At 47.1% G+C, this 26,857-nt stretch overlaps 7 protein-coding genes across 7 annotated transcripts; 2 read left to right on the forward strand and 5 right to left on the reverse strand.

Moving 5' to 3' along the window:
* The first annotated feature begins 3,065 nt into the window (after positions 1 to 3,065).
* F4812DRAFT_412326 (uncharacterized protein) lies at positions 3,066 to 6,605 on the forward strand. Its single transcript, XM_047932702.1, has 3 exons — positions 3,066 to 6,323; positions 6,385 to 6,425; positions 6,469 to 6,605. Exon 1 carries the CDS (start codon positions 3,388 to 3,390, stop codon positions 6,031 to 6,033), a length of 2,646 nt encoding a protein of 881 aa, XP_047793316.1. The 5' UTR covers positions 3,066 to 3,387; the 3' UTR covers positions 6,034 to 6,323; positions 6,385 to 6,425; positions 6,469 to 6,605.
* A 77-nt stretch (positions 6,606 to 6,682) lies between these two features.
* Positions 6,683 to 8,855, reverse strand: F4812DRAFT_412328 (MFS general substrate transporter). Its single transcript, XM_047932703.1, has one exon. It carries the CDS (start codon positions 8,650 to 8,652, stop codon positions 7,003 to 7,005), a length of 1,650 nt encoding a protein of 549 aa, XP_047793317.1. The 5' UTR covers positions 8,653 to 8,855; the 3' UTR covers positions 6,683 to 7,002.
* A 525-nt stretch (positions 8,856 to 9,380) lies between these two features.
* Positions 9,381 to 11,857, reverse strand: F4812DRAFT_412341 (uncharacterized protein). Its single transcript, XM_047932704.1, has 2 exons — positions 11,019 to 11,857; positions 9,381 to 10,780 (listed from the first exon to the last, which is right to left on the reverse strand). Exons 1-2 carry the CDS (start codon positions 11,218 to 11,220, stop codon positions 9,414 to 9,416), a joined length of 1,569 nt encoding a protein of 522 aa, XP_047793318.1. The 5' UTR covers positions 11,221 to 11,857; the 3' UTR covers positions 9,381 to 9,413.
* Positions 11,858 to 12,848: 991 nt separating this feature from the next.
* Positions 12,849 to 15,373, reverse strand: F4812DRAFT_162379 (uncharacterized protein). The gene is made up of 3 exons (XM_047929839.1): positions 14,388 to 15,373; positions 13,348 to 14,315; positions 12,849 to 13,293 (listed from the first exon to the last, which is right to left on the reverse strand). Exons 1-2 carry the CDS (start codon positions 15,222 to 15,224, stop codon positions 13,575 to 13,577), a joined length of 1,578 nt encoding a protein of 525 aa, XP_047793319.1. The 5' UTR covers positions 15,225 to 15,373; the 3' UTR covers positions 12,849 to 13,293; positions 13,348 to 13,574.
* A 2,171-nt stretch (positions 15,374 to 17,544) lies between these two features.
* F4812DRAFT_455116 (uncharacterized protein) lies at positions 17,545 to 18,098 on the reverse strand (the record flags this gene model as incomplete). Its single annotated transcript, XM_047936769.1, has 3 exons — positions 17,545 to 17,706; positions 17,831 to 17,895; positions 17,954 to 18,098. The coding sequence occupies 3 exons, from the start codon at positions 18,096 to 18,098 to the stop codon at positions 17,545 to 17,547; spliced, it is 372 nt and encodes a 123-aa protein (XP_047793320.1).
* An 876-nt stretch (positions 18,099 to 18,974) lies between these two features.
* On the reverse strand, positions 18,975 to 20,450 carry F4812DRAFT_162506 (carbohydrate esterase family 3 protein). Its single transcript, XM_047929840.1, has 2 exons — positions 20,147 to 20,450; positions 18,975 to 20,081 (listed from the first exon to the last, which is right to left on the reverse strand). The coding sequence occupies exons 1-2, from the start codon at positions 20,253 to 20,255 to the stop codon at positions 19,189 to 19,191; spliced, it is 1,002 nt and encodes a 333-aa protein (XP_047793321.1). The 5' UTR covers positions 20,256 to 20,450; the 3' UTR covers positions 18,975 to 19,188.
* Positions 20,451 to 23,600: 3,150 nt separating this feature from the next.
* On the forward strand, positions 23,601 to 26,743 carry F4812DRAFT_162575 (uncharacterized protein). The gene is made up of 3 exons (XM_047929841.1): positions 23,601 to 23,841; positions 23,902 to 24,314; positions 24,374 to 26,743. The coding sequence occupies exons 1-3, from the start codon at positions 23,717 to 23,719 to the stop codon at positions 26,548 to 26,550; spliced, it is 2,715 nt and encodes a 904-aa protein (XP_047793322.1). The 5' UTR covers positions 23,601 to 23,716; the 3' UTR covers positions 26,551 to 26,743.
* Positions 26,744 to 26,857: the final 114 nt, after the last annotated feature.

The following is a 26,857-nucleotide window of genomic DNA, read 5'->3' on the forward strand; positions in this document are numbered from 1 at the left end:
AGGTACCTTAGGTAGTATTTACCTAAGTTGGAAAGTTTTTAGCGCGTAGGCCTTGAGGCTAAAGAGATGAAGGAAATGGAAGTAGAAATGGAAGTAAAGAATAAGACAGTCATAGTTCCAAGACGGGCTATGTACATAAAAAAAATAATAAAAACTACTTTTTCCTCGTCTTACTCTTTTTCGTTGGTTCGACAAAAGTAGGGTACCTCTGCAACTATTGCGGCTGAGGAGGACAGGTTAGGTACCTGATAAGCAGGTAAGTGGTGCGGACATACCGCAAATTTTTACCTCCTTTTCTTCTTTTCATCCCCTTGCATATTTAACCTATTGCGTACGATCTATGAAGTTGCTGCTAAGCGGGTTGCGGAAAGAAATATGGCAGATAGAAAGGAGGAAGTTCTCAGGGTTGATTTGGATGTGTTCTTCGCCTGCCAGACAGGGACGGCGCGCGTTACATGTAACTAACGTGGGCTGACGATTACAGAATTCAATACTCACCGCTAAGAGCAGTTTACTATACTTCTATTTTAGGATTCGTCGTGGTATTATGGCAGCTTTCGTAGCATTGACGTCCACGTCGGACATTTCGATGACATGTGCTTATAAGCACTAGTTGATTTAGGTACTTGTCAATTCCGAATAAAGCTCTGCCTGCCATGGCTGGTGGAATCGGCAAACTTCCAGATCGTTCAAGGGCTGTAAAAGAGTTACTGTATATGTAGAGGAACCTTAACACCGCGTGTCTCTTCGCTTGCTTCCGTCCTTAAACTCCTCCACTCGGCAGTCCCTTTTTACTACTTGTATAACATATTTTGATCGAGCCATTTGTTATTAAAAGAGAAGCACGCGAAGCCGGGTGTGAAAAAGAGGGTGCGAAAATCTTCGAACGGGTCGGAAATGGGCACTTCTATTATGTGAATCGTTATTGCCAAGCTAGACGTATCCTGAGAATCGCAGCTAAAAGTCCAAACTTCAGAAGCCGATGAAGTGCCTTAGGTATCAACGTGCGATTTGGCTACCTAGGTAGGGGTTCAATTTACCGGGTCCTGATTGACGATGTGTGTTGGTCCTGAATCTGTTGCTATAAGAGGTGCTCTGTATCTTTGTCTTCCCAACCGCGATGTAGCCAGATGCATCTTCCCTACCTAAGGTAGGTATGTTACATGGTGAGTTCTTGGAATTTGACCTAGCAACTCGTCTGCGACCGCTCAATCGATAATTTATCTCAAGCTAATTTTAACTTAATGCACCGGTAGCTACTGGTGTAATATTCGTATTACCACCTGGCAATCGTATAAATAAGCCTAGATACAGGTAGGCATACTTATATTCATTGTAGACACTAAGACCGAAGTTTCGTTCCTTGGGCAATATCACGGCCGAAGGTAAATGAATATACAAAATGAATATACTAATTAGCGTTTAACATCGAATGCGATCGTTGGTATCTATGCGTAGCGCAAGAGATCCCCTTTCCTTCAAACGGTGTATCATCCCTAGCCTACGAGAGCCTGTCAAATATTTGTAACACGTTACTGCACACGCTCCTTACGACTCTACGAGTCTACCCAAAGTCGAACACCACATGTATCTTGAGGGTTCTCTCGAGCCGGAACTGCTATTCAAACTGGCAATGAAGAATGGAATTACTTTACCCGACTCTGACGACCCGGCCTTTACTTTGGCGGGATGTCTCCGCAAGCGCCACAAGAACTTCTAGAATTTAGATGATTTTCTTGACAGGTACTATTATATTGGTATACCAGTCCTGATAGATGAGGCCGACTTTGAGGCTCTAGCATACGTCTACTTTACCAAAGCCGCATCAAAAATTGTCCCGCCACGCGGAAGTCTTCTTTGATCCGCAGGCTCATTCATGTTGTGGAGTCGAACTCTCAGCAATCATCAAGGCTTTTCGTCGAGCACAAGAAAAAGCGGCAGCTGATTTCGCCATGACTTAGGTACCTAACGCAGTTAATCATGTGTCTGCTACGGCATCTACCCCTTTCCCAAGCTACCTAATGGAGACGTTCTCGCAAGCTCGGAATGGGATGGGAGTAACTATGATGGCGGAACACTCGCTGTCGTTGGTATGGACTCCTCTGAGTCTCCGTCCCCGCCACCACTGCGGAAAGAGGTCTACGATATCGCCAAGGAATCTGGCATTCGAAGGACGATCCATACCGGCGAAGAAGGCCCACCACTCAAGCCCTTGAGTTATTAGATGTAGAGAGTATAGATGACGGCGTTCGTGCCTTGGGCCCTTGACGGACCGGGGGGCGATGACGGATTGGTCACACGTCTCGCCTCCTCCAAGACCCTGCTAACCCTGTGTCCGCTGTCGAATATCAAATTGGACTGCATCGATTCAATAAAAGATGTAGCCGACAGATGGAGTGGGCTGAAGAAGAGTACCTACCTGACTACCTGCCTTATGGTATTGCCATCATGAACCCTTTATGATTCGTTCCATCCTCACAGACACAATAGCATTGAATAGACGTAGGTAATCATCTAATAAAACGGCATCAATTGCGATTGTAAACCTTCAATTGTGCAGAAGCAAGGCACATTCATTTGCACGACCATTTACTGTAGCTTTGGTACGGTAAAAGCTGCCTTTGGGCCGTCGTGTACCTCTATCCTAGTAGTTGAGGTAGGTAATTGGAAGTTGGGTCGTTTACAACTAATGACGTCAATGTCAGCCTTTATAAAGTAACAAGTGGAAGTTTTGAATTGATACGATACCTTACCTCATACAAAGGTACCTATAGGGAGGCAAGAAATATTAACTTGGATATCTGCGGCTTTTTTGAATGCACAATAAAATTAGTAAGAGCTTCACATCCTTTTCCTTTTCCTTTGTCACATCCTAAGAGGCGATATTGTAACGGTTAACAATTTTGTTTTTATTGAAACCAATTGTGCCGAATTGTGATCTGATCCGTCATTGGGCGGGTCAATGAATTGTCAAGGCTTTGGTGGTTTGCGTTGACTAGGCAACCCATGTCAACAACATAGGAAAACGACACTTAGCGGCCCGCATCCTTTTTCCATCTTGCCCAACCATTTTCTCCATATCGACATTTAATTGCCAACGCAACGCACGCACCAAAACAAGCCCAAAGACATATTCTTAACTAAGAACATTGGGTTCTGTCCCTCATCATTTCTCGGTTTATTAAATTCGTCGACCAAATACAAACCACAATTTCAAGAATCTACGTCGACCAATCTTGCCAAAGCACGCCGGTGGACGAGGTCCATCCCTCAAAACTCAACGTAAACAGCAAACAGAATAACAATAAAGAGATAAATCAGGCGGAGGTCGCTTCTGATCAACACAAGAAGTCGGCTGTCATTGGCAGGCAAAGGAATGGGACGAAGATGACATCTAGTCATAACGAAGAGTCGGAAGTCCGGCCTAGCGTAGAAACCAACCACGCGGAGATGGATGGTGAATATTCAGGCAGGGCCGAAGCATCTGAAAGAGCTAAATTTGAAAGCGAAGATAGACATGAAGACATTGAGGACAGCTCGGTATTGAGTGACGGGACAGATGACACTCACGACCCAGCCCAGGCAGATGATTCATACCTTGGGGACCCCGAATATGCCGATTCTCATGTTCGCGCTGACGACGCTGGTGATGCTAGTTCCCACCACGAGGCTACTGATGAAGACGTATTTAGCGATAAGAGCCCACGAAGTTCTTTAGGGTCGTACGATGCCGTTTCCGAGTCCGATAAGGCATATAAGGACTTTGATAACAGGACTACCACTACTCGGTCGCCTCGAATCTCGGACTTTTCGCAATATGACCGGGAATATGAGAAGGGAGGTTTCATTCCAACTGTAAGAGGAACACCGCGTCCGCCATTTCGAACCTCTTCTGACGTACGGGCGACGCAGATGTCCTCACCGTCCTCTTCGGTCCTCGGCTCCCCTCGGTCAGCAAAAAAGCAATTCCCTACCGTTTCTCGTTTAGGGACCCCCACCGCTTCTGCACAATATTCTCCAAAGAGGATGTCTACTCCGCCACGTTTTAAGGGACGCAAAGAGGCACCTCTCGTCCTACTCCACGTCACATTATTGCCGCTAAGGTGGGCATGGGGCAACCTGCTTAACAATCTCGATACGAATGATGTTAGCGAGCAGCTAAAAACTCTCCAAGAATCCTGGAGGCTTCTACAAGACCGAATTGGTGATACTGTTATCGAGAGAGGTATATTGTTGGGCCATCCTCAGAATGACTATGAGGTTCTTGAGGAGCGCCTACTTGAAGCGTTGGAGCTACCCTTCCGCCGACGGGCTCGGATCTTGGAATGCGGGCATTACCTTGGCCCTGCTAACGAATCAAGTCTGACTGAAGACGAAGAGAGCGAAGATGAGTGGAGTTCCCAACGATCTCGCGCTGGAGATAAACGTCACTGGTGTGACACTTGCAAGAGCGAGATTCGCGGCGACTCTCTCGGTTCGGGCAAGATCTTCCGAGTCAAGGTTTATGCTAGCAACGGGCTGATGAGAGCAGGCGCCTGGGAAGCTTGCTGGAAAGAGATGGAGCGTGTGGATGTTGAGTTGGAACCTATCGTAGAGCCCATTTTACAAGAAGAGCTAGTCCGTCTCGCTGCTGCTCGACAAGACGCTGGAATTCAAAAAGATGGTGCGCACCATCTCGGAGATCAGAACCGGAGGGAACAAGAGGGTGCAAACTTTCGATTCAGAGCCTCCTCGCCTCAGCCAGAGCTTTCGCGTGTTGGCACACCGGTTTCTACTGAGGAGCGTCGTCGGCAAGATGAAGAACGGCTACGCGAAATCTACGGACACTCGCCGCCGCAACAATCTCGGGAGCCGTCAGTTCATCCAGACCAGGGATCGCATATCCCACAACCATCCTCCTCTCCGCCCTCGCAACCCGATAGGACCTACAAGTCGGGAAACCCTCACCAGGCTACCTACCAGAATGCTTCGTTGCCCGAGCTTCTGCTCCAGTCTGTGAGGGTATTGATTGAAGATCGCAGGAATGTCGCCATTTTTACCCTCAGTCTTTTTGTACTTATTCTCGCTTTCCGCAACGCTCCCACCCCGGCCGAGCCCGTCTACGAGCCCGTGATTCACCGAATGAGAGACGCCCCGATCGTGCGTCGTGCCCAGGGGATCAACACGCCACAGCTCCCCACCGTTCAAATAAAATATTCCTCCACCGACTCCCTCGCGACGTCGTCGATTTGTGTTGAACCTTCCATGACATCTCAACAGCAGGCATCATTGGCCGATACTGTAGTAGTTACGCCTGATCAAGAGTGGTCTGAAGCAATGCAGCGCCAAGATGCGCCGGTTTCTAGACCCATGGAGGCAGCATCGGTAGAAGACGAGCAAAATAAATCCGAAGTAGAGTCTATCTTGTCTCAAGAGCCTACAAGTATGACATCTGGTCACTATACGGCGGCGGCACAGCCGGAGCCTACAGCGGTTGAGCCGGACTATGAAGGAAACCTAGAAACCACTTCCCTAGAAGATCTGCATGCTAGCGAATCCACCCTGGCTGTGGGTTACGAAAAGCCCGTGGCCGAAGAGCCTGAGCAAGAGACAATTCAAGTCGAAACAGAAACCGATGCAGCCCCAATACCTTATGGCCAAGCTGTAAAAGTTGCAACCGAGTCCACGACATCCCAAGTAAGAATCGCTGCGGCTACGAGCGTGTCCACTGTTTATGAACCATGCAACATATTTGGGGGCGCCTACAACCAATTTGTGTACATGGCACTTCAGTCAGAACAAACCGAAACTGTGACGGAGAGGAAAGTAATTCGAGTCTTGCATACAGTTACTGAGACGGAAGTAGAGACGGCGACCGAAACCGTCAAAATACCCGCCACCGATGTTTCACCAGAGGCTACACCATCCGTTGCAGCAGATGATATTCCTCTCGAAGAATCAATCCCGACCACGTTACCGGAGTTGGAGGAGGAGGCAACAGGGGTCGAGGAGTCGACGGTGGCCGAAGCTGCCGCTGAAGATATCGTTTCATGATAAAGTAGATATTGAGGATGTGGGATATGAGCAAGCGACTTTTATATGCAATGAGTACATACCATACTGGCAGATAGTGGGTTTGTGGAATCATTCCAAAACCCCCCCTAAAAGCCTCCACCTATAATAATCGTTGGAAATAATCAAAAGCATTCCACATATAAAATCATTTTACATGTGGAATCATTTTATATGTGAGGGTATTTTGTAAAAGAATAAAAATTTACTAGCTGTTGTCACAAGGTTGAGGCTTGGTTTGAAGGTAACAGAGTTGATATCGTGATTCAAGTGTATGTGATACTTGGTAAGCTTCAGGAATGACTTAGATTGACTACTGACGATTCTACGTAGTGGAAATACGAAGCTATCTATATAGAAAATCGTCAGTATAGGCGTAGTAGCGCGTAGCTACACATAGTTACGCTCAGAGCCTCAGCGTAGTGGTGCGTAGCTACGCAAGACTACGCTCCTGAGGGTGCCACGTGACAGGGAGGTCCTTCCCACTTCTCAAGGTGGCCCATGCGCAGGGCGCATGGCCTAATCTTGGGCCGCGGGCCCCAAGATTCGTAACAGCTGTGAGCTTCGAACCTACAGCCTTAGAATTATTATACGATTACGTATAATTAATTCTTTTTACATTTTTTACATGTTTTTTAATAAGAAACGAACGTATTTTAATTAAGTTATATAAAATATTACGATTTATTTAATATTACACCTTGTACATAATGCTTTCTTCTTTTTTTTTTAAAAAAAAAAAAGAATTTGTTAGGTTAACGCTTTAAATATAGAGCTTTTCCTACAAAGTTTCTAACTTGAGCTAAGAAATTTGTAGGAATAATAACGAGTTTAGGGTTAGGCAGTAACTCTTCGACGCAATGCTGAGTAGCTGATGATAATGGTTTCAAAGCTAATTATTGGAACTAAATATCTTGGTATTTAAAACATGAGGTTCTTGATAAGACTCTCTCAGTGAACTAACCCAAGCTCGATTCTCTTCCTCACCTCACGCCAATAATCAAGACGTTTTGCTTCTCTAAACTTCTTACCCCACTTAATCATGACTAGAAAGACACAGCAGATGGCTAACCCAATGAAAGCCAGACTAATGAAGCAATTCTGGTATCCTAAGTTGTCAAGCCAGGGCGTAATTCCATACCCGATAGCAAAGCTCATCGTGTTACGGATAAGAATACACGTGGTGAGCGCATCGCCCGAAATATCCCTATACGTGTCGATCAAGTACGAAACACTAAGTGTAACGCCCATCGTGTTGGCGAATGCTGTGGTACCCATCGCGACGATAAGAGCGAACCAATGCACTTGGAAAGCCGCCCCAACACCCCAGAGAATAAGCGATGCCGGAATTATTATCGTCGATACGGAGAAGAGCCAGAGTCGGTGCTCTGGCTCCGAGACGCCATTGTTTCTGCGCGCTAATCGGATGACGAAACGATCCGAGAAGACACCTGTGAAAGCCGCCGCGGCGGAAACTCCTACCATGCAAGAAAGGTAACTAAGCCCGACAAGAGACGGTCGAAAATTATAGGGTGGGCCACCCAGGATGATGGAACTCGTTGCGTTGAGAATATTGAAGTAGATGAGGTAGGTCCCGTAGCTAAATCCCGAATAGAAAACGACGGGCCACGACAGAAGCTTGAGAGATTGCCAAGCACGGTAGTGCATCATGAACGGCCGCGGCTTATCCACGACGGACAATCTCTGCCAGAATGTCTTCGTCTCGGCTGACGGCCGGCCATCTGGAGAAGGCACTCGTCCGATGGGGTCAGGCGGATCCGCCGGGGTTTCCTTGCCTTTCTCCTCACTCAGGTCCGACTCGGGTACTCCATGGCTAGACTCGGCGACAATACCGACGGTGTGCCGGTCGTAATTCGTTTCTTCCATGAAGAAGAAAAGGAACAGCCAAGTAGCGCCGCAGAATATAGCCTGGAAGTAGAAAACCCACCGATAGCCGACACCATCGTTGATGAACCCACAAATCACAGGAGCGAAAAAGTTACTACCAGCCAGCATGAATGCGTACCAGCCCAAGTAAGTCGCCCGCTCGTGGGCGAAGAAGAGGTCTGCAATGGTTGTCTCAGGCAGCGCCTCGATAGGCGCTGCGAAGAAGCCCGTTAAAACACGATTCGCAATCCACTGGCTGTTGCCGCGCGCATAGGGTCCCCATACCGTGACGGCCGTAAGCGCGAGAAGCGAGACCAAGTACGTCAGCCGCTTTCCGAACTGCAGCGCGAATGGCTGCCAGAAGAGCAAGCCCCAACCTAAGAGTAAGAACATATAACCGGTCCCGGCGTTGAGGTCCCCTTCGCTTACGGATAGGGCCGTGGAGAGAGGCACGAGCACTGAATAGACAATCGACAGCGCCATGCCGTTAAACCAGGTATATAGGAGAGCGCAAGCTAGGGCTAGATACTTGCGTCGGGGAGCCCAGTTTAAGGGGTCATCGGCGTCCGCGGATGGTGTCGGCACGAGCACAATATCCCTCTGGTTTCTAGCGTGTCGCGTAGCGATATTATGTTCTAGATCGACGAGTTGGACCGTCCCCGGGATTAGGGACTCGTCGACATCGACATGGTTCGAAACTGCTGATAGAGCCATATTGGGCTCATTAAGTTTACAGCAGTGTCAACGTCAATAAAAACCCGATATCAATCATAAGGATGTGTCTACCTTCTTCCGAGTCTCCCAAAAAAAAAAGGATGATCAAGAAAGGTGAACAGAAAAGAGTGGTTAGTCAAATGCACATACATATCTATAAAAAGCTCCCTGATACTTATAATACGGCAAATCATGTTTTATGCTTATCTCCCCGCACGCATACTGACGCAGAAGCGCGGGATTCCTTTGTATTGGCAGCCATTCACATTCTCAGAACCGAAAAAGGGGAACAACGGTTATCTGAACCCCTGCCGATCTACAGTAAGGAGTTGTAGCTAAGCCGCCGATATATGTCCAGTTGGAAGATAAGCATAGCTGTTATCTTGAAGCTATCCAACAATATTCTTTTCAATTACCTATCAACACCGTTTTGTATTAACAGCACACAAATTTTACTGATACTTATCTACACAGTATGCGTACCAGGCCATAAGTAAGGTTAGGTGGATATATCATTAGGTACCTACCTAAGGTACCTATAGGTATGTTGTCCACAGATGACATAGACGACATAGACGACAAGGGATGAACTCATCGAGATACCATGCGCCTACAGGTATACCCTTGTTCGTATAAGCGCATGGGCCTGGTTACGTTAGGTCAAATAACTCTAGGTAATTAGATTCTCCGGTGTTCAACAGGTAAAATTAGAGTTAACATCTATATCATAGGGAGGACTGTTCATGTCATCCTTTTCTCAATTACCTCCCAAAAACTTCTTCGGGAGAACGATATCTCTGATTTCTCTGTCTGCACCTTGTACATATGATAATTGTCTTGTCTGCAAGCTCTAGCAAGAAACTCTTCATAGACGTGGTACTGCCCGAGTATGACCAAGTCTCGAAAAGTCCACTATGAGAAGCTGATTGCGTACCAATTTCCGACCTCAGGAAAACAACCTGGTGTATATTCTCGTTTCTCGTACAGTTCTCAGTTTGATGACCCAGAAAGCCAACCTGCAGATTCTCCAAGCTGGAATATGTAGACATCTCTCGGAATATGGAAGACCAGGCATTAGGACAACCAGGGTCATTATCAAGTTCGTCGTCTTCTGGGGATACCTTCACTCCTATTACGCACAAGCATAGTTTCCGTAGGGAAGCAGAAAGGTGTAGGATAATCTTAGTGAGCGAATTACTTGGCGCAATCATATTTTTCAGTTCCAGGTCCTTTAAGGCTTTGAACCCTTGAGAGAGGTTTATACGACCAAGGCTTGGGGGCAGGTCACCGTATATATGCGTCCCTGCAGGCTTCTCAGCTTGCTTCCCGGATGAGGAGTCTATTAGCCAAGCAAGCCGTTGTATTTCACCACCCGGCAGGAAGCTTTGTCCCTTGGAGACCACCCTAAGCCTGACTAGGTTGGGTGTCTCCTCAAGCAGCGAGAACAGGTAGTGTGGTTGCCACGGCAGGAAGCCCCGAGATCCTTGCGCAAAGCTGCCCAGTGGTATGTAAGTGAAGCTCACGGAGAGGTTGAGAGATCGTAGATTTTCTAAAGCAGGTCTTAAGGTGCTTAAAAGAGATCTTGGGAACATAAAAGCCGAGCTAGATAGCCCCATATCATTTCTCTGTATGATCACATTAATGGTTTCGGGTCGCTTCCCGCTCCTCGCAACAGCCAATAAAGTAGCTGAGAATACCATGTCGGCAAACTGATCTTGTGAGTGAAGATGCAGCCCATTGCTAAGCAAATCTACGCCCGTGCGTCGGTGGACTTCGGCAGATCCGTAGCTGACAAGTTGCTCGCGTAATCCAGGACGACAGTGCCGTCTACCGGCGTTGGTATCCCGCAAGCTAAGTTCCACCACATTTGCCAAATTGTCAAGAGCTTCGCCTAGTAGTAGCTGTAGCCGTCCGCTGCTAACTAGCCAGTTCTGTTCTGCCGCAAGTTCCTCGAGCTTGTAAGGTTCGATTCCTTCCTTGACCCGGGGATTATCAGTATTCACGACTCTATCCTCAGGTCTTGACAAGGCCTCGCTGCTATACAATCGATCAAGCCCAATAGTTAGATTTGACAAGCGCTTTGACAGATAAGGATGCTTCGATATATTCAGCAGACATTGCAGGCTATCTGTATATGCCAAGAGCTTTTAGTAAGGTGTACGATAAAACATGGAAATTCTTAACTTTTCAGAGTCAATGAGAAATAAAAGGCAGGGTTATAGTATATTTTACTTCCTCCGGATATTATACGCCAGATTATCCTATAACCATAGGTAGAATACGTACTATATGTATAACCAATGGCAATGTTAGAGAAGCTATACTGGCACGGATTTATATAAGGCCATATAACATTTATACTCACCATTCATTGACCATAAAACGTCTATCGGAAAAGAATTCAACCGAGAAGGTTTCGAATAAGAACGACTCGACGCAACGGCACGTCAGACGTAGGCTGAACAAGTCGTCAGCGGACAGGTATGACGCGGTATGCACAACAAGCTCGCAGGGAAAACGCAAAAGTGGCGATTCGGATGGCTTGTGCTTGATCTGCAAGTCATTCATATCTGTGAGGCTCCAGGTTGGGTCGGCTTATGAGCCACCAGGCCTTGATACTACCTAGGTATCTATGAACTGTTTGTGAATAATGAATAGGATAGACTAGCCTCTCGATGAACCAAACATTAGAATGAAGAATATTGAACAAGCAGGGTTTACATTGCGAGAACGACAAGAATAGGAACATATGTAGCAGAGATTCATCTCAGGTATGCTTTTCCCTACTTTTTAGCTTGAGTGTTGGTTGATATTTGGCCCCTCGTTACTTCGCCATACATCTTAAGAGGCCACTTAAGGCATCAATTCTTAAGATCTTAGGTGCGTTGTTGGTTCCTAGCCATCTACCTATATAGGTAGAAGTGTGTGTACTTGTTCGCGCTATTATTACTTCATGAGATACAAGTCGTGTGGGGTTACCAATTTACCCACGTGAAGAGGCATTACATATAGGCCTCATTCCCTAGGTGGATATTCAGACGCGTTTTCAGCTTGGATTTCTACTCACATATAACATATACTCACTTGCTTACCTTAGGTAGCTACCTACCTAGGAGGTAGGTAATCTATTATCAATCTGAGTACATCGAGAAAGAGAGATATGTAAGTATCGAATGGTATCAAGTACAAGGTATATTTCCCTGGGCACCTCGCTGTTATTTGTGTAAAATCCCTCTTCTCATATATAGTGCATCACGAAACGCTAGGCCATACCCTTTTAAATTAGGACGAAGGCCAACCTTTATTATAGAGCTTGTCCTTATTGGCCCTCGAATAATGCAAGCGGACCAACAAGTACAGCCGAAACGTGGCTGGCAAGTCGGCCTACGAAGCGACCCGTCGCAGTGGTTCAGCCGAAAGATTTTCTCACGGCGCACATAAGATATTATCTGTTGGGTAGGATTGTGAAAATCTAGGTAAGCCGAGTAAATATTTTGTATCGGCAGGATTCGACTGATGTCGCATTTCTTACCTGCACTTAAAATACCCCTGCCATGTTGAACCATCTTTGGATTCGGTATACCTGGTCTCTCTCTCTCTCTCTTTTTTTCTTTTTCTTTTTCCTAAACCAACTATATAGACACAGGAGCAGACAAGATCTTGGGGCATGCATGTGCGTCATCTATAACAGATAGGAAGCACGTCCAGCCATTCTTAAGCTCCACATCCCCAAGCTTTGGCCTTGGCCTTAGGTTAGGTACTTGTCCAAGATATATACTTACCTCATACCCTTGCGAGAGAAGCACATTATGGCATGGGTTGTAGATCTAGACGGTACCGTATACCAGGCTTTGCAAATCTTCGGTTCATTTGTCCCTTTTCTAGACACCTGGACGGATTGGGTACGTGTTGGCCGGACTGTACCGCATTTTATCTCTCACTTGTTACCCGTGTCCTCAAATTTCCATCCGCCGGGTAATTGATCAGGGTAGATTTGCATATCATCAGCCCAAAATTGATTAGCATCTTAACCAATTCACAGAGTGCTACCCCGAGTGATATTGCTCTTTACGCTTTGACGTAGAGGCAATGCTAAGTTGCCGAAATTCGGTGTGATATCGGGGGTGAGGGTGTCCACAAGATTAAAGAATTTAATCGTGATAGAATAGACGCATTAATATGAACACCTACCTTAGATACATCAGGAGGTAAATATGTCACTAGAGGGCTTAAAGTGAATTGATCAAACTTGGCACGACCAAATCCCTAGGGAAGCATAATTGTTTGGTTTCTTGCCGTATTTCCGTACCTTTGGCGAGTAAGGCTTCATGCTTCTCGCAAGGCTCAGTCCAATAGGTAACTATTTGGACTCTAAGCTACCTCCCTGACAAGCGTATGCGTAGACTGCGTATCGAGAAAGGCAATCGTCGTGGAAAGTTTGTTGAAGACGGGAGATATAAGCCGGTAGGGTTTTCTAAATAACGAGCAGTTAGTAGCATGCAAAAGCTCAGGTATTCAACTCAAATTCCATTGCTCATCAGACTCATAAACTTGAGGAGCATCTTTACCACGTAGAGCTGAACGCTAGGTGCACGGTGATGAGCTGAATGGTGACAATATTAACTGGATTTCGGTCCCAGGCTGCGCCCTCGACGTTAATAATATTGGCTCTAGTCTTTATACATAGGTACGCACCCCTAATTGATCGATCTGTATTTTGCCCGAAGTCCTCATATGCTTCCTTGCCGACGCACGCAATTTCGCTAAGAAAAATGCAGGATGTACGCGAGCAAGCTATAGCAAATCGCAAAAACCGTTATGTATCCCCAACGCGCGCTGTCTATATCCGATTTCCATCCCTCCAAAATGTTGATAAAGATCAAGGAAACAAGGCACCCCTTTTACATACAAAAGGGGTCGAACTAACTACCAGGATCCGGGTACGAAGCCATCATGTTCGGGTACGGTGCGGTTGATGCGCAATCAGGGCAGACGCGATCCGAGGTACAGCGATTATGTTTATCGCAGTGCCATTCTGCGCTGGGCTTGCAGATGCGACACTCCTGACAATGGTCCCAGAGGTCCGTAGCTACCCAGCCGCCTCGACAGAAACTATACCAGTAACCGTAGAAATCGTTCTGGTTACAGTTGCCTAACGCGCCGCGGAGCAACTCAAATTCTAGGCGCTCTCGCTCCTCACGGCTCTTCTTTCTTTTTCCCCCTCGAGTCCGTTTCCAACTGTCTTCCCACTTCCTAAAGGGCTCCTCGTATTCCTTAATATTCGCCCACGACGTGTCATCGTACAACAGTATATCTATTATAAGCTCCGCGTCTAGTTCCTCGACGTTCGGTTGGTTGCAGAGCCAGGTAGCGAAGCACGCATTGGCACCACATGGTTTCGGAAACGTTGACAACGGGCCGAAAAACTGCGTCAGATCCGCAAAGGGGTTCGCGCACGCATCGCCGCACGAGCACGTAGACGTGCAACCAAGTCCATGCTTACTGCAGACACAGAACACGCAGGCCTTTTTATCTCCGCGACCCGTCTTACAGGAGCATTTCTTTACCCGTTGACCACCTCTTGATACCGCATCGATCGGCGGGGTAGGAACTGACGGTATGGATGACATGGACCCGTTCGGCGGATCGGGATTCGTGTAGACCTATAAGGCGGGCGTTAGCAATCTATGGCCCTTATATAGACCAGTCATTAATGTTTCCTGCTTGCTCCTTACATCTGTCGATTCGTCCGCCATCTCGCCCTGTGCATCCTCTTCCTCGTCGTCATCCTCCTGCATCAAATCTTCGGGCGTATGTCCATTTCCATTTTGGGTCGCGGATGTCGATAGAGGAGCCGGGCTTGCGAGGTGAGCTGGACTTTGCAGATGTGCCGGGCTAAAATGCGAATTCAACGTAGAAGCGTCCGAGTAAGAATTAGTACTGGCATGATACGACGTGGCATGCGCAGTGGGTTGGGAAGTATACGGCTCGCCGTACTGTGATAGATGTTGCGGTATCGTGGACGCCGAGGGGTTGGTACGCTGTTGCTGATTATAATTCGTAATATGGTGATTCGTAGGTACTGGCGAATATGTTCCACCCGTCGCCGTCTGCGGTGATTGTCCTTGTAAGAGCGTCTGCGTCTGTGCTTGTGCTTGTGCTTGTGCCTGTGTCTCAGCGAAGGCCCCGTTCCGAATTCCATTAAAATGTGTAGCATGAGACGTCATGTGGCCGTTCGTAGGCGGTTGAGAGTAGTGTGCGACAAAGGTGTTAGCTTGCTGCTGAGGGCTGTACGGACCGGCACCGTAGCCTGCGGATGATGCCTGGTACGCTCCGCCATATCCGCCGGCCGAATTCGTCACCGCGCCGGAAGAGTAGGGGTTGTAGGCGACGGTCTGACGTGCGGTAGGTTGGAGCGAATAACCGCCATTCTCGTAGCCCGTTGGCGAGTACAGGCTGATACCCGGACTGATTTGGTGATGTCGCAGGGCGGGAGCTGTAGTCTGCGGGTTGCCGTTAACGGAATCTCGCGACGTGTTGGATCGCTGTCGCTTGGCCGGTGGATACGACATTGCATCTTCGCTCGAACGTCTCCCCCTGCGTTCCTGTTGTCTTTTTCCCTCGCACAGTCACACCCGGAGAGAACAGAGAGGAAAGGGAGGCAGGGCAATGCACGGAAAAGTTAAGTCAGGTCAGATTCAGGTCAGATTAGATCTGGTCTGGTCTGATAGGGCAGAACCGGCAAAAGGCAAAAGGCAACAAAGCGGCACGGGATTCGTAACGCCAGATCAGATCGTAGGCTTGGAACTATGAATTGATAAAATATTCTGATATATGGATTCCTCAGATGAGGAACAACGGCGAGGAAATCTATAATTTCGAAATTATTATTCGGTTTCGTTGATAAGTTGAGGTTATTAGTTTAGTTTTAGTTATTTCAGGGTTCAGGCCAGAAATTCTTTGACGTCTAGATCGGCCAAAATTCCGCGTCTCTATTGTGGCGCATGGCCCGAGGAACGCGTTAGCGGTATTGTACCTGCCGTACCTGCCGTCCCTTACTAGCGGCAATTTAGCGGCTTACAAGTTACAGCACCTTACAGTAACTGTACCTACCCGCTTATCCACCTAGGTACTTGAGTACCCAAGTGCTTAACATAAGGTTTAAGTACCTATAATTAAGTACAAGGTATGTCGAAATTATGCCATACACCTTATAGGGAATACCTCCCGTCCTTATGATAGGTACTGACGCTGTAATGTAGTACCTAGGTAGGTACTTTCTATCGAATAAGTAAGGGATAATTGTGGCTGCTACGAGGTACTTTCTTAAAGGTACCTATTATTGTACATCGAATTCTTGGCCGCATACACTTAGGTACCTCATGTACCTAACCTTAGGTACAGGTAGGTATGATGTATGATGATATAACTCAGGGGCTAAAATTCCATGTCTTCAAATTTCTTGCGCACGGTTGCTTTTAAGCCACTTATGTACTTACATCTTAGGAGAACTACCTAACATAGTAACCTCGAGGTAGGTATTAGGTATCATTCAAGCTTAAATGTTACTATAAATATTAAAGGTAAGAAATATCATGGAACCTTATAATATTTTATTGGTTGGGCACATTAAGCTTAAACACAAATTGGGTGTGCATGTGCCTACCTATCCATCAACGTCCAGGTGAGAGGGGATTGAAATCGACAGATGTGCTGGGTATCATTTTATTGCAACGTACATCTTTGGGTGGGAGGAATAAAATACTCCATTGATATGCCGAATTGCGAATCTTGGATTTGTCGTAAAATGGATGAATCAGCTTAAGTTCTACATCTTGCTAGGTTCAGGTCCCGAGCAGTAGAAGCTCGTGACAAAGATAACTAGAAAGAAAAGATGGTAAATCTAAGAAGCATGCAAAGCGTCTTACTGTTATAGCTAAATTCCATTCAATGCCAGCTAAGTTAAAACAATACCTTATAAAGCAAAACGTGATAATATAGGTACAATGTCTTTGTCAATTATCAGGACCATTGTTAAAGAAGCCCGGTATTTTATAACGACTTCTGCGCCGGCATCGTAGGTTCGAAGTAGTTCCTACAGCCATCAGAAGATTCTTCAGTTCATACCCAACATACTAGTTCAGCTCTCTACACGAACTACCAACACTACCTACCTGCTGTTAACCTATCGTGTGGGTTGTGCCTAAAAGTCTTATCTGCCTGCTAGTATTCGAGACCAGTCAACATGTGCGAGAGTATTGTAGAAGACTACAAAAGGTGCAAGAACCCGGTGCATAGTCGGCACACCAAATCCGTGGTGATTAAGTGTTTGACCGCGAAGCTGGGTTTGCAGGGCTCAGGCTATCATCCTGCACGAATTACTAACAGCATCATGACGAAGAGTGGTCATCCAATTTCCCCTGTTATCAACGAGACTTGCCCGATCTGTTATCCCGAGGAGGCTGCTCGAGAACAGGAACACAAGAGTAAGGAAGCTGAGATGCTTGCTCTTGAAGAGGAGAAGCGGGCGAAGGGAGAGTTTGCGGAATACATGGATATATATGTCCGAAATAAGTTCAATTATTTCGTTTAGAGCTTCATACGAGCATGAGAGTGTTGTATAGGTAGCTTATGTGAGCAGAAAAATTGATTCATGTGTTCTTTTGTATCATTTTAGAATTTTTGAATAACTATATACAACGTGCCTCTACAAGTTTTGATATGCATGGCAGTCAGTCATCATACGATCGTACGCTCTCCAGGTATGACTTGACGTCGTTCCAATCCCGGCATACTCTTTTCCAATTAGTATCTGAAACAATTAGGTTAGTTATAGGATAATGAAAACAGTTGAAACCTACAATGCTTGGAGTCCTAACCGTCGGCACTCCATTATGGGTCCGTGAATGTTGTCTCAGGGCCTTCTAGGGCTACGTCAGAGCTGCACATGATGGCTTGCCTCAGATAGTCAAAGCAATGGATCATATGCCAGTGGTAGTCGTCTGGTATCTCATGACCGGAGGTTAAGTCCAAGTATGTCTGGATGATGGCAAACTATTGATAAACGGTTAGATTTGGCTGGCCGGGCTCTCACAGGAACGAGAAGGTGAGGGATGGGAAATTTTACCAGACAATGCAATTGATGGGTAACTGATGTCATGAGCCGGTCTTATCTGACCACTCGATGGGCTTTGGAAGATCGTGATGCTTTTACGTATCGTTCACCCATAGAAAACCCATACCCTTTACCTGATAGTTAGTATATTAACTTCGAAACGAGAAAATTCTCGCGAATCCTTACTTGGCATAAGATCGTTCCATCTCTGTAAAACCTCATCGGTAAAGAACTCTGCTGTATGATCAGGTGCGTATGATTCATCTCTCTTAATCGTCGTGATTCTCTGAGAAACTAATGTTTGTTGCATTTGACATTTGACAGGCGCCATAGCTACTAGCCTGGGAAGCAACCGAATTGAACTTCCATCTGGGGCCAATTAGTATAATTAAAAATCAATGAACCATCTCGCCGGTTTGAAGCTGGCAACAAATCTTCGTATTCTTCCTGCTCATGTTGTCGGCCTACTCAATTCTACTTCGTGCCACTCATTTTCATTACCATTCAGAGAGCCGTGGATTACGGTGCTTGACCTCGAGTCATCGCTGTCGTCCACACCCCTTATACTTGCTTATTTGGCCTTTTGAGATTCCATTGTGATCTGCACGGTGGAAAGTAACTGTTTCCCGGTGATAATCAAAGTGATAGAATGCGATAAAGAGATTCGTAAACCATGGAGATTAGTACGGGACCGTGGTTTTATGGGACTACGAGTAGTTGAAACTATATGGATACTCGTGTAAGCCCTACAATACATTACCATAGTTGATAAGGATAAGAGTGCTGTAACTCTGGTTGTTTCGACGAAGTCTGAGACGGCCTGGGGGTCCACGGAAGACCGAGGTTCGTATAAGCGCCCGTTTACTACCTATGTATATGTGATTTACATACCAGATAACCATATATGTAAACATTTCTGTTATCACGATAGCCAATAAATGCCTTAGGTAGGTACCTAGGTATGAATTCAGTTCGGGTAGAACGGCTGTACATGTTAAAGAGGATCGCAGATACTTATGATCTTAATGATTGGCGTTGTGAAACTACAATACCTATCATAATCGAAGACAGTCGCAGAGAAGTCCAGCCCTACTTTATGGTTGGTTTACGCGGGCTAAGAGCTAAGTTTCAAGATCCTTGTCCCTTTCTCATCAACCCAACGTCATGATTTCGGTCGTCTCTAGCCACGTTACAGAGGCATGCGTAGCCGATTCGAGTTGCGGAATTGGTGCGTCTTTTCAAGCTCCATCTCTAAATCGAGCATTACCTGTATCTGCAACCACAAAATTACGGTATGTTCCGGTCAAACTCGACTCAACTCATAAATGTGCGCCGATTTGAGCGCATGTAGTGAGGCGTAGATTGATCGACACTAGACCGACCTATATATGAAATTACGTACTTTAGGCTAGTTGTGTTATTCAGACCTCTGCGGCCGTCGCGGCGCGTGTTGAACTGGTTTCAGTTGTTGCAGAGGTTGTTGTAGTCTCTTCAGCTCGTCCCGCATCACCATCTTTCTCGAGCCCGTCTTCGACCGGCCATCGGAGATAGCCTTTCTTATCTGCCTCCTGAATACTCTTAGTAAAGATATGTCCCATGAGACTATACCCGTAGTCCGTCGGGTGCGTACCATCCGGCCCGATGTCGATGGCCTGGGGCCGGTCAGGGAAGCCTTCACTAGGATGCATTTCAGCTAATAAGACAGGCTTCGAGGCAAATTTCTTGATGAGATCTCGGTACTGTTTATTAACATCGAGGATCTTGGGCTCGCAATTAGGAACTGTGTTTGTTAGACAGGTGCTGAATATGACGGTAGATCGCGTTGACGCCCTTAATAAGTAGTTGATAAAGTCTTCCATGTGCGCACCAGCCTTGTCAATGTCTCGATTCTGCAGGACATTATTCGTTCCCACTTGGATGAGGAATAGGTTGGGCTGCAGCTCGGGTACAATGTGCGTAGCATGCTCGTGAATTTGGCTGATGCGATTACCGCCGTAGGCTTCGAGATCGTTATCGAGCATGTCCCCAAAGCGCTGAGAGCCAACCATGTTGACGACAGCACCGATATCAATCAATTCTTCGCGCATCGTCTTGCGAAAGCCAACATCGCCAGTCGAGAACTCGCCTCGAACTAGCGAAGCGCCGAGCGACATGATACGCAAAGGTGTGCCTTCGGCAATAGTACTTGAGTTATGCGGCTTCCAATCGCCCGGTGCGGTTGTGATGCCGTCCGCCGTGATGTTAATGTCACTCGGTCGCTGACTATCATCGCTAGGATTTGTCTTGGGCCGAAGTATGTGCGTAGTACCGAGAGCTAACATAGTAAGACGTTAGAGAGACTGAGATACCCTTGGATAGAAGGTAAATAGGAGTGCGCACCTATCAAAACAACGGATGTAATAACTAGTAAGGTCAAACTGAAAATAACTCTCTTGGTGCGTATGAAGGAGAATCGCGAAGACCATAATCTCTTTTCGCTACTTGCCATAATGAATGAAATAGATCACCGTCCGAGCATAAAGGCATTGGATCGAGAAGAGAGCCTGGGAAAACTGCTTCCAGGCTAATTTTTATTTTAATTATTGTCGATGTCGACGTCGATATAGATACAGATCTTGATACGTTGACACAGCCCCGCGATTACTACACTCCTTGGAATGGGTGAATTTGATCGGCACATAACCAAGGGCTCAGACACGTAAGGACAGTGCCGGTTTCCGGCGAACTACTTAGCGGATCAGCATTGGCTGTACGCGCGAAGGAAATAACATCAATAATTGTATATTGCGAGGTGAGAATCTTCAGGATATTAAGAATAAAAATGTGCAGCAGGCAGTAGTTAAAATTCGTATATTAAAACTCTCCAATCCTCAACAAGCTATCGACCTATCGAACAATCCCAATAGGGTGAATAATATACCTACCTACCTACCTACCTCCTAATCCAATTCGAACAAATACCCTCAGGTGTCAGGAGGGACCGCTACCTGTCAAAGACTGTATAACAAGCCGAACAAGGTATTCACTGCAAAGCTCTGTTTCGCCGACTTTCCACTTGCGGCGCGACCAGGCTGGGACTTTACTCGTTCAAGTCTATCCAATCAATAGGTCCGAAGATTGGAATAGCTGCCCGATTTGGAAGATTACCTCCAAGGGACATGAGAAATGAGAAATATGAACTTACGATATCTCTCAGCTAAAACAAATGTGCGTCTAACTTCTAATAGACGTACTATTTGAACCCTTCCAGTCACGGAGAGGCAGTCACATTCTGAATGGACTAGGTAAAATGCCAGCTTTGATATATGCATACGGAAGTTTCTAACGCTTCCCCAATTCAATAGACTTTCCGTCTACGTAGGGTATGGTAATACTTTACCAGATAAACCCAGGTCATGCCCCGGCAAACTTCATTTCTAGGGCTGAATAAATCGAAAGAAAAGCTGGTTGTGAATCTGTAACGGAAGCTCGAGCATATGACCTGCTTGATGTTAGTAAATAATACGAATAATTCGGGATATTGACGAGACTTATCCCCAACAAAATAGGGGGCTGCCCTCCACTCAACGAGTAGAGGGCAACCTAGGACTACCCTCCCTATTGGCCTGTCCTTACCCACGTCCAAAAAATCTTGCACGAGACTCCCCATATCAACACCACTCGCTTCATCGATCAGGCCGGACAAGCGCTAAGCTTTGACTCCAACACGAGCTGGGTCCCGGTTCTGTCTTTGTAGAGAATGGCATCCGACGGGTCGCAAATCGTGTGGCTCACAACAGTCCTATAGAACCTACTTCCCATTCTCTCCCATGTCATCATCGATGAAGTTTGCTGTTGAAACCGGCGGAGTGTATCAAGTTCTCGCATCAACCTCGATCTCGAGATTATCTCTTTCTGTTGAACGCATTGCCAACGCGGACTAGTTTTTGATTCCTCCCCGACGAGCTTCGAAGAGCAACAAGGGGGGCATTTCCGTACGACCAAAAGACATCCATAAAAGCCGCACTGTCATCTCTGCCCAATCCATTTGGTAGGGGCGAGGAATACTCATAAGCCGCCACGAGAGCAGCCGATAAGTAGATCTGGTGTCCACTAGCATCGTGGGGCAAGACCCACGAGAAGAGGTTAATGCGCCTGGTCTCACCTTGGGAAGAACACATCGATAGCTGCTGCTGAGATGTGGTGCTGGAAGCTGGGTAGGACTAGAGCAGATGGAGTAGATGAATTTGTGAAGGTTTGAATAGAGTCAGGCTCTGCCTAGACCACTGCAGATAAACAAGACTGTGACCAGAGGAGACAGGGTACTCAGAGCATATGACACGGCGGTAGAGGCGTCGAAGAGCCCGAGGAGACTTTCTGTTGCAGCCGCGTGGCCGTCGCTCACCAAGCTTGGTCAAGAGACGGCAGCGGAGGTGATTCCGGCGAACAATACCAGCGACGAAGAGATGAAAGTATCCCCGAGTTTCGACTGTGTGTAGCTCGCGTCACGTTCTTCCCCGCCATCCTCAGCGGCACATAGTCGACCCAATCGAGCCAAGACCAAATCCCGTTAACAACAGTAACCCTTCAGGAAACACATCTTCCATCGTATCTAGCCGCACAAGCATTGCCAGCACGGTGATATAGACCAGAGTATAAATTCCAGCGGCGCAGAGCTGACGAGCGACTCCGGGCCAGGAGTTCTTAACGAAATGACTCATAGCTCAGGCACTTTGCGCACTCGAAGGTGACTGGAGCATCTAATACCGCCCTTCCACCTCCCGAAGTCCTCTATCAGCCAAACCTACTTTTCAGCAGGATAAGGCTGCGGAGGCACAACGTGAAGCTTATAAAGCAGAACATAGACAGGAATAAGCGCAATACTTAGAACCATGGGGTAGTTAGGGTTAAGTTCCGAGACACCATTCCCTAGCAGTCGATCCGTTAGCCAGGTGGAACTGACTACCTTCGCACGACGATCCTCACGCAGCAATGCTCATCAGGTCCAGACCCCGAGCAGCGACGTGTCATACGAGGTGTGTTGGGTTCGACTGAGGGGTCGCGAAGACATTCCTTGCGGAAAATGGGAATCGGAGGACTGTGTAGGAGGCGTCATGCGAGGTTTGTATGGACCCGATCTTGTCCACCAGGGAGAAGATACGAGCGAAAGAGCTAAAACTCGAGGGAGATAGAATGCGATGAAAACGATACAAGTCCGTATCTCGGATGGATATCGACAGTAAACTTGTCTCCGACAAAGGATAGAGAAGTTGGTAATGGGTGCTGTAGGAGTACAATGATGATTGGTGCAGGTAAAAGAAAGTGAATAAAGTAAATACATAGTAAAGTGTGAGACGCGACGGTTTTTAAAAAAGACCCGCGTCCTACATAGTACGCGTCGCAGCATTAGGCATGCTAAATTCTAATTACAGGTGGGTTAAGTACCTAAGATACCTGTACTAGGTTACCTCTTAGGTACAATGCAATACCTACTGTACCTTGGTACCTACCTCCTATGTCATTTGACCCCGCTATGCGGTTTAGGTTACGTACGAGTTGCTGCTTACCGGGCTACGTACCTAAAGCAATGGGTATTAGGTACTGAGTTTTGGTGGGCGAAGTCCACTAATTGGAAAGCCAATACAACATCTAATTACCGTACATGTATGATATCCCATATGAGCAGACGAGATACCTTATTTTTTTCTCAATTTTTTTTTGGCCTCTCATTCATTTAGAAATCATACGAACATAGATCGCTTATACATAAAACACCTTTCAGAATTGAAACTACCTGAACCATAGGATAATGTTACCTGGCCATTCATGACTAAGTAGACATGCTGGAATCATAATTCATTTTTAGAAATAACCTAATTCATAAAAATCTACGCCTCTCTACCTGATTGTTCAAAAGAAAGAAAAGAAAAGAAAAAAAGATTCTGTAAATTGCTATCTTATCCCGCCATCATGGACGGCCAAAAAACTACGCTCGAATCTCTCATCGAGAAGGCTTCTTTAAAAGCATTTAACTCCCAAAGCGACGGGTCATCTCGCTCAGAAGGCCAGCAGGAACTTAGCTCAGTCTTATCCAGGTAGGTAAAAATCGATGCCAACTTATTATTTCTTATTTTCCTTCCTCTGAACAGTCCTAGGTCCAATACTATGGCTCTCATGTCTGCTCTGAGCAAGTTGACCCAGCCCGATCGAGTTCCGTCATGGGTTCGAGTCCATCTGATGGATATACTCACCTTGCTCCCCCAGCGGGCTGATGGCGTTCGGGCTACCCTAGAATTCGTCTTCTCCGTCCATCCTTCGAGCACTGTCAGAGCATCCGAGGCGGCCGCACCTCAGAAACAAGGCGCCAATATCACTATGGAAGCCCTAAAGCTCGCCTCCAGTCTATTGTCTACGCCTCCTAATACCGTTCCACCGGAGCAGTGGTTTCCCGGCATCGCCCCCCAGCTCTTGGCACTTCTTGATGGGAAAGACGGTGCAGACCTTGCGAAGGCAGCCGCCTATGTGATAGGTTTCGGTGTATTAGGGAGAAGGCAATTTGGGGCTCCTGGTACGATTCGGCGAGGGAAGCCCCTTTTACAGTTGTATTCCGCTAATGCTAGTCTTTAGGAACGCCCGGATGGAAAGCGTTTGCGGAACCGATGCTCGCCAAGATTAATCCTACCCTATCATCCGAGAAGCTTACGGAAGAGTCTCTAGCGCTCAGCGCCAGCGCTGATGAGGTTGTTGACTTACGCAAAGAAGTTATCCTTGTTGAAGCGGAGGATTTGCGTACCGCGCTGAAACGCTTGTCTTCTCTACTAGATTCGCATCCAAATCCCGGCTTGACAAAGAGATTGCTTGCTCCGTTAATGCTTCAGCTCTGGGCATTATCCTCGTGGCCGCCAGCGAGCAAGGAGTTCGACGAGCAATATAGACGCCCCACAAGCACACTCCTAAACATATATCTAAAGATTTCGGGCTCACCGGAAAAGTTTCAGGCGCTTCTTCGCGACCTCCTCACAAGTGGCAGTACTGACGCATCTAACCCTCGGTGGACTTTTGATAAAGTCGGGGACTCTAATGTCCAGATAAAGAGTCTACGGGAAAGCACAAATAACGCAAATCTCGAGTTGAACCTGGGCCTCTTAGAATCGAAATCAGAAGCTTTTCTAGATCTTTTGCAATCGGTCGGGACTGACTCAGATATATCGACACTATTTCTTAGACTATTGCAGGATTCGCTCGAGTCAAGGGAATCTACGCAGGAGATCAAATTGATCCCAGAGGCTGGGAAAGAAAAAGACCCCACAGTACAACTCATCGAAGCGAAAGTACTCCAGAAAATGATGGAGAAACTATCCGACCGACTAGTCTCGAGCTGGAAACAAATGCTCGAACTCGTTAGCCAAATATTGAGAGAGTCTGAAAGTTCATCAGCTGCAGCCAACGATGACGCTACGCCTGTAGCGCTCAGCCTGTTGAATCTCGTAGTCACAGCCCCCGGTTTCCAGAAAGCAAATGTACGCAGTGATGTTCTCGCTTCTATAGAGGGTTCCCTCGAAAAGATAAGCCAACTGCAAGCGGAAGATGTTTCGCAGACGGCCCGAAACCTTTCCCTCCTCCTCAAGTACCGAGATGCCATAGAAGATCCGTCCGAACGGATGACGGCGCCCACGGATCGCCAAGTAGAAGATCGCAAGACATACAACTTAGCCATATCCTACATCACGCAAGCAGACTCGCCCCCGCCGGTGCGCACGGAGGGTCTGAACTTACTGTCCGGCTTGATACGAGCTGGCAGCCCTATTCTCGATGTCCAGGCCACTCTGGTCCTTCTCTCGTCGCTCCTAAATGAAGACGACGACTACGTTAATTTGACCGTGATAAAACTATTTACCCAGCTTTCCAATAGACACCCTCGCTCAACCACAAAGGAGATCCTGGAGCACTATGTAGACGCGAACGAATTGGAAACCACTGACGCTCGTTTGCGGTTTGGCGAGGCATTACTCCAAGTAGTCCAGCGCCTTGGTGAGACTTTCTCGGGCGAGACAGCACGGCAAGTAGGCGAAGCGCTCCTCGCGATTGCAGGGCGGCGCGCTCAACGTCCCAAAACAAAGGCAAAACAAGACCGCGAGGAACGGCTCAAACAGCTGAAGAATAAGGCGGCTCAGGATGCTTGGCAGGGTGAGGTACCCGACCTCAGCGAACTCGAAGACGATCAGACGGAGGACGAAAAAGCGCGCAGCGAGTTGATAGCACAGATTATATCGGGATGGGAGAGCAAGCGCGGCGCCGAGGATGTGCGCATGCGCGCCTCGGCTCTATCCGTGTTCTCGGTTGCTATCGAGACTAACATTGCCGGTTTGGGTGCGCCTCTCGTTGAGGCATCTGTTGACTTGTGTCTCAACGTTCTGACCCTCGAATCGGGCCCGGAGACTGGTATACTTCGTCGAGCTGCTATCATACTCATCTTGCACTTCGTACGGTCTCTCGCGGACGCACGCGAGAGCGGCAGGCGCCTCGGCTTCGGGTTAACCGACTCAAGCCGGCAGGATATTGCGCGCGTGCTGGAATATGTAGCTCAGACGGACACCGATGGATTGGTGCAGCAGCACGCGCGAGATGTCGTAGAGAGCCTACATAATTGGCAGTTGAGAACTTTGGTACCTCCTGCCGCAGAGGTTCCGGGTGGTCCGAATACTTCGGCGTTGACGCGGTTAGCTGGTTTGGATATAGGGGCTGCTCCAAGTTTGCCTTCCCTGGAGCCGAGGGCGAGACCTAAGATTGAAGAGGTTGACTAGCTAGCCTGCCTATATGGTTAAGCTACGGTCATAACGCACTATGCAGAGATTGGTGGGATTCATATTTTGCGCTCATTTCACTCCTCGCTCTGACAGATAAACGTTTATGTACTAGAAATAGGAATCTACTATTGGATATATCTTCATAGTCTATCACATCAAGTTCTAGGCATGAGTTATTGGTACTCCACAGTTTATTAAAAAAGGGTATATTCGCCAAAACTATAACTAGATGCTGTAAAAAAGGTCGTGTCCAACAGGAATATTATGTGATATAATCAGATATTCCCGCTTCCTCTACTATTTC

This window comes from Daldinia caldariorum (assembly GCF_022478825.1).
Source record: "Daldinia caldariorum strain CBS 122874 unplaced genomic scaffold F4812scaffold_2, whole genome shotgun sequence".
Classification (NCBI taxonomy): Eukaryota; Fungi; Ascomycota; class Sordariomycetes; order Xylariales; family Hypoxylaceae; genus Daldinia; species Daldinia caldariorum.

Bases quoted from the DNA above. Each gene is read 5' to 3' on its own strand.
- F4812DRAFT_412326 (XM_047932702.1), top strand. From the start codon at position 3,388: ATGACATCTAGTCATAACGAAGAGTCGGAAGTCCGGCCTAGCGTAGAA.
- F4812DRAFT_162575 (XM_047929841.1), top strand. From the start codon at position 23,717: ATGGACGGCCAAAAAACTACGCTCGAATCTCTCATCGAGAAGGCTTCT. The intron at 23,842-23,901 runs GTAGGTAAAAAT...GAACAGTCCTAG, and splicing joins CTTAGCTCAGTCTTATCCAG to GTCCAATACTATGGCTCTCA. The intron at 24,315-24,373 runs GTACGATTCGGC...GCTAGTCTTTAG, and splicing joins AAGGCAATTTGGGGCTCCTG to GAACGCCCGGATGGAAAGCG.
- F4812DRAFT_162506 (XM_047929840.1), bottom strand. From the start codon at position 20,255: ATGGCAAGTAGCGAAAAGAGATTATGGTCTTCGCGATTCTCCTTCATA. The intron at 20,082-20,146 runs GTGCGCACTCCT...TTACTATGTTAG, and splicing joins TACATCCGTTGTTTTGATAG to CTCTCGGTACTACGCACATA.
- F4812DRAFT_412328 (XM_047932703.1), bottom strand. From the start codon at position 8,652: ATGGCTCTATCAGCAGTTTCGAACCATGTCGATGTCGACGAGTCCCTA.
- F4812DRAFT_412341 (XM_047932704.1), bottom strand. From the start codon at position 11,220: ATGAATGACTTGCAGATCAAGCACAAGCCATCCGAATCGCCACTTTTG. The intron at 10,781-11,018 runs GGTGAGTATAAA...TGGCATATACAG, and splicing joins ACGTTTTATGGTCAATGAAT to ATAGCCTGCAATGTCTGCTG.
- F4812DRAFT_162379 (XM_047929839.1), bottom strand. From the start codon at position 15,224: ATGTCGTATCCACCGGCCAAGCGACAGCGATCCAACACGTCGCGAGAT. The intron at 14,316-14,387 runs GTAAGGAGCAAG...CCCGCCTTATAG, and splicing joins TGGCGGACGAATCGACAGAT to GTCTACACGAATCCCGATCC.